Source organism: Bos taurus, chromosome 23 (assembly GCF_002263795.3).
Source record: "Bos taurus isolate L1 Dominette 01449 registration number 42190680 breed Hereford chromosome 23, ARS-UCD2.0, whole genome shotgun sequence".
NCBI lineage: Eukaryota > Metazoa > Chordata > Mammalia > Artiodactyla > Bovidae > Bos > Bos taurus.
This window is the reverse complement of record NC_037350.1, coordinates 21,686,296-21,700,452: the sequence shown is the minus strand read 5'-3', so window position 1 is coordinate 21,700,452 and position 14,157 is coordinate 21,686,296. Positions and strand designations below refer to the sequence as shown.

The following is a 14,157-nucleotide window of genomic DNA, read 5'->3' as shown; positions in this document are numbered from 1 at the left end:
ATGTGACTGGTGAGAGAAGCAAGGTCCAATGCTGTAAAGAGCAATATTGCATAGGAACCTGGAATGTCAGGTCCATGAATCAAGACAAATTGGAAGTGGTCAAACAGGAGATGGCAAGAGTGAATGTCGACATTCTAGGAATCAGCGAACTAAAATGGATTGGAATGGGTGAATTTAACTCAGATTCTGTGTATTATACTACATTAAAAACAATGTTCACTAAAAATACATAGTCTGTAGAAAGTTACAAGCACAATACTATCAAGTAAAAATTAATCTTCAAACTTATACATGGCAACTGCTTCCAATTTTGTCATATTAATTCTAAGAATAAGTAAATGTTTTAACTTATTGAGAAAATAGAACAACCAAATACAGAAGCTATCCTTTGATTTGGGACATACTACTGATGAATGTTACTCCTTCACTTCTGTCTGCTTTTTTATTTATTTATAAATAATATTTTTCATAGAATTAGCCTTAATCAGCTGAGACTTAAGAATGAAGCCCAGATTTCTAAAACTTCAGGTTATTTGGATGATTTTCTGGAAAATGATTTGAACACATTATATTAAATATAGCAGTTCCTTTCATATGACCACTTATTATTGTGGTCTTAGTTAAAATCGGAATGTACAATATTAGAATACTTATGTATGAATATGATAGTTGGATTATAAAGAAAGCTGAGTGCCAAAGAATTGATGCTTATGAACTGTGGTGTTGGAGAAGATCTTGAGAGTCCCTTGAACTACAAGGAGATCCAACCAGTACATCCTAAAGGAAATCAGTCCTGGGTGTTCATTGGAAGGACTGATGTTGAAGCAGTAACTCCAATGCTTTGGCTACCTGATGAGAAGAACTGCCTCATTTGAAAAGACCCTGATGCTAGGAAATATTGAAGGAAGGAGGAGAAGGGGACAACAGAGGATGAGATGGCTGGATGGCCTCACTGACTCAATGGACATGAGTTTGAGTGAATTCCAGGAGTTAGTGATGGATAAGGAGGCCTGGCATGCTGCAGTCCATGGGGTCCAAGAGTTGGACATGGCTGAGAAACTGAACTGAACTGAACTGAAGCATTCAAGGCCATTTAAAATTAAATATATGTTTCAATATAGAACAATATAGCTCACTAATAATGCAAGGATCAGTGTGGATGAATTATGTATCTTTTTATATAACTTTCTTTGCTATTGATTTTCTCAAAAGATGGCTTCCCTTGTGTCTCAATTGGAAAATAATCCAACTGCAATGCAGGAGACCACAGTTCCATTCCTGGGTCGGGAAGATCCACTGGGGAAGGGATACACTATCCACTCCAGTATTCTTAGGATTCCCTAGTGGCCCAGCTGGTGAAGAATAAGCCTGCATTGTGGGAGACCTGGTTTGGATCCCTGGCTTGGGAAGATCTCCAGGAGAAGGGAAAGGCTACACACTGCAGTATTCTGGCCAGGAGAATTTCATGGAATGCATGGGGTCCCAAAGAGTTGGACACGACTGAGGGACTTTCACTTCTCACTATTGGAACAGACTTGCCTAGAAAATAATGAGCAACCACTTTTGTATTTTTTTTTTCATTGTTAGAAAATTGCTTTACAGTGTTGAGCTAATTTCTGCCATAAATAAAACATCACTGTTCACTTTCAGAAAGATATCTACACACCTCTTCATTTGTATATCATTTTAGGGCATTCTTGTGTCTACAGAAGCCAAGTGCTAAGCTATGTTTACTCAATAAATTTGTTATAATTTCGAACAAAAACATGAAAAAATATATCTAGACTGTCATTATAATATATTAATGACTGAATTGGATCTCTGTTCCTGGAAGCTCATAAACAGGTGTTGAGAGTTCATTTTCAAAATTGCAAACCACAACCAATATTTATAAATGAGTAAAAAGTTTCTCAGGATATCTATAATATTGGTTGGGGGAAAATTTATAAAAAAATTTTAAAGCTATGGGTGATCCGTGTACTTCAAATTTCCCTAGTCAGGCACTGGAGTGATTGTTCTACATCACACATTGAAGAAGAAACTTTTTCATAAATTTTTAAAAGAAGCTAAAAAGCAATCATCCTATTTTGAGCCTCACTATGGCTCTGTAGACCATTTGATTCAAATAAGATGGATTGGCAGTGTTCACATCAGATTGAATTAATATTAACATAATACTTGTCCCCAAGTGAATAAATTTAGTAAAATATTAAATGCGCTTATTGAAAACATTTGTCTTTAAAGTATAAATTTTGAGGAGAAATTATGCAATATCAGTGAGAACTCATGAAGATAAACTAATAGTGACAATAGACTAACAGGCTTTTCCTTGAAGGAACCCCTGCATTATTACAGATACCTTAAATATGAATAAGTGCCTAAACTGTACTTCTATGAAATAAAAAGTTACCTTAATCATATGCCTCATGGCATGGATCACATGCTTGTTCCTTAGACTGTAGATCAATGGGTTCAACATTGGGCTCAAAAATGTATAAAAGACGGCAATTATTTTGGACTCCTCTACAGAGTTCTTAGATGGAGGCCTTAAGTACATGCAGAAGAGGGTTCCATAAAATAGAGTGACTGTTGTCAGGTGGGAACCACAAGTAGAAAAGGCTTTGTACCTGCCTTTTGCAGAATGGATCCTCAAGATGGATGCAATGATGAAAATGTAGGACATAAGAATGATGAAGAGAGAACTTAAGAGAGTGAAACCAGCAACCACAAACATCGCCATCTTTTTGACATAAGTGTCAGAGCAGGCCAACATTATCAGAGGAGGATCAGCACAGTAGAAATGGTTGATTTCAAGGGAGTCACAGAAGGACAAGTGAAAGGTCAGCAGGGCCTGAGAGAGACCATTGAGGAGACCACAAGTATAAGGGACTGTGACTAGAAAGATGCAAACGTCCTTGGACATCCTGGTGCTGTAATGTAGAGGGCTGCAAATGGCTACATAGCGATCCAAGGCCATTGAAGCAAGGAGATAAAGTTCAGTGATCACCAGGGCAATGAAGAGAAGACACTGTGTGAAGCATCCAGCATAGGAGATGGTCTTCTGGTCTGAGAGGAAATTGTGCAGCATATTTGGAGTAACATTGGAGGAATAGCAAAGATCTACGAAGGAGAGGTGGCTGAGGAAGAAATACATGGGAGTCTGGAGGTGGGGATTGGTCCTGATCAGCACAATCATGGTCAGATTTCCTACAACTGTAATTAGGTAGATCACCAGGAACACCCCAAACAGGGCCTTCTGTAGTACTGGGTCATCTGTGAGTCCCAGGAGAATGAATTCAGTCACTATTGTGTGATTTGGGGAAAACATATTCTTATTCCTTGAGAACTGAAAGTGACAAAGAAAGTTAAGAATTCTGTATGACAGGCTCTGCATTCACTCCATACCTCTTACATTTACTCATTGATCAATTCATCTGTGAAGAAATTTCTATTTTTCAACAAATTAATCAGGATTTCTGCACAAATATTCAACCCTATACCTCAGTACTATTCTGCATTTTCTCACTGTATCTCAATCTCTCCCTTGTTTGTATATATACATATATCATTAATCAAATATTGGTATATAATATTATATGTATTATATACAATAATTGTATATTATCATTTATTAATATATTGATTTTGATATTATATTAATTATTATATATTGTTATATAGTATCTAATATTATACATTGATTATTATATATTTTATACATGGTTATATATTAAATTTTATATATAATATTATATATTAATTATATTAATTATTCTATGTTGATTATTAATAATATATATTAATAAATGTTATGATCTAATAATATTACATATTATATATATTCACTTATATCTTTTATATCATTATATATATATATATACATTTATATCTTTTAAGGGGACTATACTTTGATTTTTTTTTCAAACTTTGTGGGAACAAAAAACCAAAGGTATGAAAATCAGGTATGAAAAGCAACAAGACATCATCAACACCTTTAAAATGGACAAATGAAGAAAACTGTTTTTCTAGAGCTCCACCAGTTCTTACAGACTATTGTTTCAGATCCTGCCAGGCAGCACTGGACTATATAGTGAGGACTGTGCTATAAAGAAAGCTGAGCACCAAAGAATTGATGCTTTTGAACTGTGGTGTTGGAGAAGACTCTTGAGAGTCCCTTGGACTGCAAAGAGATCAAACCAGTTAATCCTAAAGGAAATCAGTCCTGAATATTCATTAGAAGGACTGATTCTGAAGCTGAAACTCTAATGCTTTGTCCACCTGATGCAAAGAACTTACTCATTGGAAAAGCCCCTAATGCTGGGATAGATTGAAGGCAGGAGAAGAAGGGGACGACAGAGGATGAGATGATTGGATGGCATCACCAACCTAATGGACATGGGTTTGAGCAAGCTCCCAGAGTTGATGATGAACAGGGAAGTCTGGTGTGCTGCAGTCCATGGGATTGTGAAAATTTGTACACGACTGAGCGACTAAACTGCATTGAACTGATTGTTTTAAAACAGTTATAAATGTTCAGTACTGCATTTTCAACTGAATCCCATAGTTGTATGACTTAATTTCATTCAAAGAACATTGAATTAGTGAAATTTATCTCAAGATATGACTAAGAATAAACAGAATGAAGAATTCATACATGCACTCATTTATTCTTTTACACTGTAAAGATTGATTTTTTTTTTTCCTGTTCTAGGTTCTAGTGCTACAGCAATGAAAAAAAAATCTCCAGCCTAATGAAGTATAATATTGTAGGAGAAGGAACAAGTACTAAACCCAGAGATAAAGATATATCACGTACTGTTTGGAAACCACAGCAGTAATTGTCTCCTCTGAATTGGAGTCATGTTGTGGGGTAACTGTCTTTGATTTGTTAAACTCTGATTTATCTTTTGAGGAAGCACGGTAGTTTTTACAAGTACAGAAGTGGCCCTTGTATTTAACTGTGCTGCCTGTAACACACTTCTTATCTGTTTTCTGTAGTTTACATAAAGCATTAGTTCATTTCCAGGAGTTGGAAAATTTGAATTCTAAAAGGTTAAATTCACACACACACACACACACACACACACACACACACACACAGAAACCCATCACCATTAGAATTCCTATTTTAGGCAATGCATATCCTTTTGTATTGTGAGCATGATGGCTCTCTCTGCACTGTCTGGCTGCAGAGCTGTCACTCTGGCACTTCTTGTCTCTGTATACTTGCCATCTTCTTCCTGATGTGATCCCAGGACTAAGAATGAAGACATCTGGAGCTTATGATTAAGCCAAATATTTGAACCTAGGAATACTGTGTATCACTTTCTTCCCTGGTCCCTTTACAATTTCTAGACTTGATGAAATCTTCACCATTAAAAAAGACTCTAATCTCAGTTAGAAGCAAGTATTGTGAAGAAAAATGAATGTGGGATGCTTTTAAATGCATTTTTTTTGGCATATGGTGAATACTAATCTCCACAAAAAAAGAAAAAAAAAACTTATACTTGGTGAACAAGTATATCAAATGACCTACCTGTAAAACTGAAATTATGACATTTTGAAAAAAATAAGAGGGGATGATTTATAATGTATTTCTTAAGTATAGTCCCTAGGGTGTTAAAAAAATCTAAAAGCCAATTAAAATTACCTTTGTTTCTCAAAATTGTAACATTAACTTGATCCCTTGGGAATTAGAGTCTCCTCTGAGGCTGATATTGCTACATAGCATTATACACAGGATTGATACTGTGTGTGAAATCTTTAGCAGAGAGACATTAGCCGTCACTTTTAATACCATGGAAGTAGGGAATATGGTAGATAAGTTTAGTACTTACATTACAGTAAGGAAGAAAGAATATCAATTATTTTTTTTAAATGTCATTTTCTCTATAAATGCTAAGGTGAGGTCACATACTGATAGTGAGAAATAGAAAAAAGTGAACTAAGGGAGAGTTTTGAGGAGCACAAAGACTAGGAAAGCCACAGACTAGGAAAAATATTCATACTGAGTAATGTTGGCAAGGATTCCTACTCAGAATGCATATAGATCCTCCACTATTCACTGAGCAAAATGCAATCAGACAATTTTTTTAAATCTATGATCTTAATACATTTCATATACAAAAATATATGAATTGCCAAAAACCATATGAAAAGAATTTCAATATGTATAATTGTTAAGGAAATATAAATTGTAACTCCCTGAGATACCACTTCACATCCTCATTAATAACAAGAATTGGGAGAGTGTGATTGAGGTATATACACTGTTGATATAAAATAGGTAACTAGACCTTCCCAGGTGGCGCTAATTGTAAGAACCCACCTGCCAATGAAGAAGGCATAAAACATGCAGGTTCGATTCCTGGGTTGGGAAGATCCCTGAAGGAGAAAATGGCAAATCCACTCCAATATTCTTGCCTGGAAAATCCCAAGGACTGAGGAGTCTGGCAGGCTATGGTCCATGAGGTTGCGAAGAGTAGGACATGTTGAGTAGCTGAGCATGCATGCGATGAGAACACACTGTATAGCACAGAGAGCTCTCCTTAAGTCACTGTGGTGACCTAATGAGAAGGAAGTCCAAAAGGGAGGGGATACACTTATATGTAAGGCTGACTCATTTTGATGTACAGTAGAAACTAACACAACATTGGATAGAAATTATATCCATTGTCTTATAAAGACAATGTGAATCCACTGTAACTCTCATAATATATCATGTGAAGAAGTTTAAAATGATTCAGCTACTTTGGAAAACTAGTTTTTTATTCTGAAATGCCTTATAATGTCTTAATTTTCCTATAAAACTATGTCTCAGTAAGTATTAGGATTTTATCCAAGAGTATAAGAAGGCATACACCCACAAAGAAATTCAAACTTATAGAGGCAGATACTTAGATAAACAAATTGTGATATATCCACATAATGGGACACTACATAGAAATAAAAACTGAACAAAGTACTAATAAAACTTAAATGAATCTCTAAAACATTGTATCAGAAGTAGATCAACTTTTGAATAGCAGAGTGATGGCCTCCTCAAACCTACTCCTCCACAAAAGCAACAGAAACAGGACAAAGTGGTCAAAATTGCTCTTTCAGAATTCTGTATATTAACGAAGGCTTGTGACAATCCCATGAGTGTTTTCATTCAAGTAAAAAGTCAGAATATTTCTTTTTAAATTTTTTTTAATTAATTTTTTTTAATTTTACAATACTGTATTGGTTTTGCCATACATTAACATGAATCTTCCATGGGTGTACATGTGTTCCCCATCCTGAACCCCCCTCCCACCTCCCTCCCTAGCCCATCCCTCTGGGTCATCCCAGTGCACCAGCCCCGAGCACCCTGTATCATGCATAGAACCTGGACTGGCGATTCGTTTCACATGTGATAATTTACATGTTTCAGTGACATTCTCCCATATCATCCCACCCTCTCCCTCTCTCACAGACTCTAAAAGACTGTTCAATACATCTGTGTCTCTTTTGCTGTCTCACATATAGGGTCATCATTACCATCTTTCTAAATTCCATATATATGCATTAGTATACTGTATTGGTGTTTTCCTGTCTGGCTTACTTCACTCTGTATAATAGGCTCCAGTTTCACCTACCTCATTAGAACTGATTCAAATGTATTCTTTTTAATGGCTGAGTAATATTCCATTGTGTATTCCACAGGTTTCTTATCTATTCATCTGCTGATGGACATCTAGGTTGCTTCCATGTCCTGGCTATTATAAACAGTGCTGCTATGAACATTGGGGTACATGTGTCTCTTTCAATTCTGGTTTCCTCGGTGTGTATGCCCAGCAGCGGGATTTCTGGGTCATATGGCAGTTCTACTTCCAGTTTTTTAAGGAATCTCCACACTGTTCTCCATAGTGGCTGTACTAGTTCACATTCCCACCAACAGTGTAAGAGGATTCCCCTTTCTCCACACCCTCTCCAACATTTTTTTTTAATTTAATTTAATTTTTTTTCTTATTTATTTATTTTTTTTAATTTTATTTTATTTTTAAACTTTACATAATTGTATTAGTTTTGCCAAATATCAAAATGAATCCGCCACAGGTATACATGTATTGCATGTAGACATTTGGATAGCAGCCATTCTGACTGGTGTGAAATGGTACCTCATTGTGGTTTTGATTTTCATTTTTCTGATAATGAGTGATGTTGAGCATCTTTCCATGTGTTTGTTAACCATCTGTATGTCTTCTTTGGAGAAATGTCTCTTTAGTTCTTTGGCCCAATCTTTGATTGAGTTTTTTTTTTTTTTTTTTTCTGGAATTGAGCTGCAGGAGTTGATTATATATTTTTGAGATCAATTCTTTGTCAGTTGCTTCGTATGCTATTATTTTCTCCCATTCTTCAGGTTATTTTTTCACCTTGCTTAGATTTCCTTTCAGAGAAGGTGATGGCACCGCATGTCAGTACTCTTGCCTGGAAAATCCCATGGATGGAGGAGCCTGGTAGGCTGCAGTTCATGGGGTCATGAAGAGTCGGACACGACTGAGCGACTTCACTTTCCCTTTTCACTTTCATGCATTGGAGAAGGAAATGGCAATCCACTCCAGTGTTCTTGCCTGGAGAATCCCAGGGCCAGGGCAGCCTGGTGGGCTGCCGTCTATGGGGTCACACAGAGTCGGACACGACTGAAGCGACTTAGCAGCAGTAGCAGCAGATTTCCTTTTTTGTGCAGAAGCTTTTAATTTTAATTGGGTCCCATTTGTTTATTTTTGGTTTTATTTCCAATATTCTGGGAGGTTGGTCATAGAGGATTGTGCCGTGATTTATGTTGGAGAGTGTTTTGCCTATGTTCTCCTCTGCTACTGCTACTGCTGCTAAGTTGCTTCAGTCATGTCCGACTCTGTGCAACCCCAGAGACGGCAGCCCACCAGGCTCCCCTGTCCCTGGGATTCTCCTGGCAGGAACACTGGAGTGGGTTGCTATTTCCTTCTTCAAAGCATGAAAGTGAAAAGGGAAAGTGAAGTCACTCAGTCGTGTCCAACTCTTCATGACCCCATGGACTGCAGCCTACAAGGCTCTTCCATCCATGGGATTTTCCAGGCAAGAGTACTGGAGTGGGGTGCCATCGCCTTCTCTGATGTTCTCCTCTAGGAGTTTTATATTTTCTGGTCTTACGTTTAGATCTTTAATCCATTTTGAATTTATTTTTGGGTATGGTGTTAGAAAGTGTTCTAGTTTCGTTCTTTTACAAGTTGTTGACCAGTTTTCCCAGCACCACTTGTTAAAGAGATCATCTTTTCTCCAGTGTATATGCTTGCCTCCTTCGTCAAAGATAAGGTGTTCATAGGTGCGAGGATTTATCTCTGGGCTTTCTATTTTGTTCCATTGATCTATATTTCTCTCTTTGTGTCAGTACCATACTGACACACTATCTTGATGACTATGGCTTTGTAGTAGAGCCTGAAGTCAGGCAGGTTGATTCCTCCAGTTTCGTTCTTCTTTCTCAAGATTGCTTTGGCTATTCTAGGTTTTTGTATTTCCATACACATTGTGAAATTGTTTGTTCTAGCTCTGTGAAAAATACCATTGGTAGCTTGATAGGGATTGCACTGAATCTATAGATTGCTTTGGGTAGTATACTCATTTTCACTATATTGATTCTTCTGGTCCATGAACATGGTATATTTCTCCATCTATTAGTGTTCTCTTTGATTTGTTTCATCAGTGTTTTATAGTTTTTTATATATAGGTCTTTAGTTTCTTTAGGTAGATATATTCCTAAGTATTTTATTCTTTTCATTGCAATGGTGAATTAAATTGTTTCCTTAATTTCTCTTTCTGTTTTCTCATTGTTAGTATATAGGAGTACAAGGGATTTCTGTGTGTCGATTTTATATCCTGCAACTTTACTATATTCATTGATTAGCTCTAGTAATTTTCTGGTGGAGTCTTTAGGGTTTTCTTTGTAGGGGATCATGTCATCTGCAAATAGTGAGAGTTTTACTTCTTTTCCAATCTGGATTCCTTTTATTTCTTTGTCTGCTCTGATTGCTGTGGCCAAATCTTCCAAAACTATGTTGAATAGTAGTGGTGAGAATGGACACCCTTGTCTTGTTCCTGAGTTTACGGGAAATGCTTTCAATTTTTCACCATTGAGGATGTTTGCTGTGGGTTTGTCATATATAGCATTTATTATGTTGAGGTATGTTCCTTCTATTCCTGATTCCTGGAGGGTTTTCTATTTGTTTATGTGGTTTATTACTTTGATTGATTTGTGAATATTGAAGAATCCTTGCATCCCTTGGATAAAGCCCACTTGGTCATGATATATGATCTTTTTAACATATCGTTGGGTCCTGTTTGCTCGACTCTTGTTAAGGATTTTTGCATCAATGTTCATCAGTGATATTGGCCTGTAGTTTTATTTTTTTGTGGCATCTTTGTTAGGTTTTGGTATTAGGGTGATGGTGGCCTCATAGAATGAGTTTGGAAGTTTACTTTCCTCTGCAATTTTCTGGAAGAGTTTGAATAGGATAGGTGGTAGCTCTTCTCTAAATTTTTGGTAGAATCCAGGTGTGAGGCCGTCTGGTCTTGGGCTTTTGCTTGTTGGAAGATTTCTGATTACAGTTTAAATTTCCATGTTTGTGATGGGTCTGTAAAGATTTTCTATTTCTTCCTGATTCAGTTTTGGAAAGTTGTACTTTTCTAAGAATTTGTCCATTTCTTCCAAGTTGTCCATTTTATTTGCGTATAGTTGCTGATAAAAGTCTCTTATGATCCTTTGTATTTCTGTGTTGTCTGTTGTGATCTCTCCATTTTCATTTCTAATTTTGTTGATTTGATTTTTCCCCCTTGGTTTCTTGATGAGTGTGGGTAATGGTGTGCCAATTTTATTTATCTTCTCAAAGAACCAGCTTTTGGCTTTGTTGATTTTTGCTATGGTCTCTTTCTTTTGCATTTATTTCTGCCCTAATTTTAAAGATTTCTTTCCTTCTACTAACCCTGGGGTTCTTCATTTCTTCCTTTTCTAGTTGCTTTAGGTATAGAGTTAGGTTATTTATTTGACTTTTTTCTTGTTTCTTGAGGTAAGCCTGTATTGCTATGAACCTTCCCCTTACCACTGCTTTTACAGTGTCCCACAGGTTTTGGGTTGTTGTGTTTTCATTTTCATTAGTTTTTATGCATATTTTAATTTCTTTTTTGATTTCCTCTGTGATTTGTGGTTATTCAGCAGCGTGTTGTTCAGCCTCCATATGTTGGAATTTTTAATAGTTTTTATCTTGTAATTGACATCTAATCTTACTGCATTGTGGTCAGAAAAGATGCATGGAATGATTTCAATTTTTTTGAATTAACCAAGGCTAGATTTATGGCCCAGGATGTGATCTATCCTGGAGAAGGTTCCATGTGTGCTTGAGAAAAAGGTGAAGTTCATTGTTTTGGTGTGACATGTACTATAGATATCAATTAGGTCTAACTGGTCTATTATATCACTTAAAGTTTGTGTTTCTTTGTTAATTTTCTGTTTAGTTGATCTATCCATAGGTGTGAGTGGGATATTAAAGTCTCCCACTATTATTGTGTTATTGTTAATTTCCCCTTTCATACTTGTTAGCATTTGTCTTATATATTGTGGTGCTTCTATGTTGGATGCATATATATATTTATAATTGTTAAAATATTTCTAAGAGTGAATTTTGTGGCTTTTTTCTTTTTCATTATTCCCAGTCTCTCTCCCTACCTGCAGATTAGTGTGTGTTCAGTCACTTAGTCATGTCCTACTCTTTGTGACTCTATGGACTATATTCTGCAAGGCTCCTCTGTCCATGCAATTTTCCAGACAAGAATACCAGAGTGGGTTGCCATTTCCTCCTTCAAAGGATCTTCCCGACCTAGGGATTGAACTTGTGTCTCCTGCATCTGCTGCATTGGAAGATGGATTCTTTACCATTGTGCCAACTGGGAAGGCCCCCTTACCTGCAGAGCAGCCTGGAAAACTTGACTTATAACAGAATGGTTGTGCTTGCTGCCAAACTACTTTAAAATTCCCACAATTTTTTACATGTAAATTTACCTCCACAAAATTGATTTAAAGATAAGGTTTGCTTTCCTCAGAGTAAAGCAGATCAAATTATTCACTGGGTGTTTGTTTTTGTTCAGTTGCTCAATCATGTTCAATTCTGTGGCTTGGTGGACACACCAGGTGTTTGATACAATGGGTGTTTAATACTGAGTTACAGCTAATAAATAACAATATATGCACAGTGTTAGGAATTTTCCCTTAGTTAGGTAAAAGCTAGTCAAAGCTAAGCATTGAAATCTTGATAGCAAAGGACAGGTACATGGCAATCTGCCATTCCCTGCATTACAACAGAAGAATGTCCATGTCACTGTGCATCTGCCTGGTCACTTTCCCCTATCTGGGGGTCTATGGTGGGCACAATGCAGGTAATATTGACCTCCCACTTGTCCTTTTGTGGATCCAACGCCATAAACCATTTCTACTGTGCTGATCCACCCCTCTTAATGTTGACATGTTCTGACACTTAGATAAAGCAAACTACCTTGTTTGTGTTCACAGGGATTAACCTCACAGGTTAATCCTACTCACCATCCTCATCTATGTTTCCATTTTCATCTCCATTATGAGGATCCATTCCAGTGAAGGGCAACACAAAGTCTTCTCCACCTGTGATTCCCACCTGACAGCTGTCTCTATGTTTTATAGAGGTGTGTATCTGAGATTAGCAAATGAGTGATCTGTTGAACAAGATAAACATTGTGGCACTGATTTGTACTTTTGTGAGTTTCATGCTGAACCCATTTATCTACAGTGTTGGAATGTGAAACAGGGTTTGAGAAGAGTAATTGTGAAAAACCTTGGTATAAGGGAGAAAAGTTCTATTTCAACAGTCCCCCAATGTAAAAATAGTCCCCAAAACAATCCAAAAGTGTTCTTTGCAGGTCTGTCTGAATGCAATTCTCTGGAAAAACAATAATAATTTATAAATATGGAAACTGTAACTGGGAAAAGCATTTGGAAATGATGACTGGTGAGAAATACAACAGCAGAACAGCTTTTATGATTATGTAGGATCACAGTTTTAGTCTCAAGAACGCATTTCACTGATTACTTAGCAGATACTTCTTCCTTTCTCTTCCCAGGTCAGTGATGTTGAGGATGCCTGAGCTACTCTTACCAGAAAAGTGACATATATTACAATGTGTTTCCTGAATGGAAAAATTATTTACTTTCACATGGTCTATATATTCATGTGGTAAATAAATACTGATAAATATATATAAAGAGAAGGAGAAAGAATGAAAAAACTGGCTTAAAAATCAACATTCAAAAAATAAAGATCATAGCATTTAGTTGCATCACTTCATAGCAAATAGATGGGGAAACAATGGAAACAGTGACAGACATTATTTCCTTAGGCTCCAAAATCATGTGGACAGTGACTGCAGCCATGAAATTAAAAAAAAAAAAAAACACTTGCTCCTCGGAAGAAAAGCTATGACAATCTTAGACAGTGTATTAAAGAGTAGAAACATCACTTTGACTACAAAGGTCCATATAGTCAAAGCAATGGTTTTTCTAGTAGTTATGTACATATATGAGATCTGGGCAATAAAAAAGGCTGGGCACCAAAGAACTGATGACTTTGAAGTGTGATGCTGGAGAAGATTCTTGAGATTCCTTGGGCAGCAAGGAGATCAAACTAGTCAATCCTAAAGGAAATCAACCCTGAATATTCATTGGAAAGACTGATGCTGAAGCTGAAGCTCCAATATTTTGGCCACTTGTTGTGAAGAGCTGACTCATTGGAAAAGACGCTGATGTTGGGAAAAAGTTGAAGGCAGGAGAAGAAGGGGACAATGGAGAGTGAGATGGTTGGATGGCATCATCAACACAATGAATATGAGTTTGAGAAAACTTTGGGAGATGGTAAAGGACAGGGAAACCTTGGCATGCTATGGTCTATGGGGTTGCAGTCAAACATGACTGAATGACTGAACAACAATATACACTTTCCTTTAATGAGACCTGATTATCTTCTCTAAAGAATCTCTAATTCTGACTTTTTCTTTCTTACAGGACATTTGGTTTATATTTAAGTCTACTTCTTGGGAATACAAAACAATATATACTTCATTATTTCAACATATAGTTTA

At 36.6% G+C, this 14,157-nt stretch overlaps 1 protein-coding gene and 1 pseudogene across 1 annotated transcript; one reads left to right on the top strand and one right to left on the bottom strand.

Moving 5' to 3' along the window:
• Window positions 1-2,314: 2,314 nt before the first annotated feature.
• On the bottom strand, window positions 2,315-3,509 carry OR5M10C (olfactory receptor family 5 subfamily M member 10C). Its single transcript, XM_002683799.2, has one exon. The coding sequence runs from the start codon at window positions 3,392-3,394 to the stop codon at window positions 2,315-2,317; it is 1,080 nt and encodes a 359-aa protein (XP_002683845.2). The 5' UTR covers window positions 3,395-3,509.
• A 1,351-nt stretch (window positions 3,510-4,860) lies between these two features.
• Window positions 4,861-12,977, top strand: LOC112443880 (olfactory receptor 5M1-like; annotated as a pseudogene).
• Window positions 12,978-14,157: the final 1,180 nt, after the last annotated feature.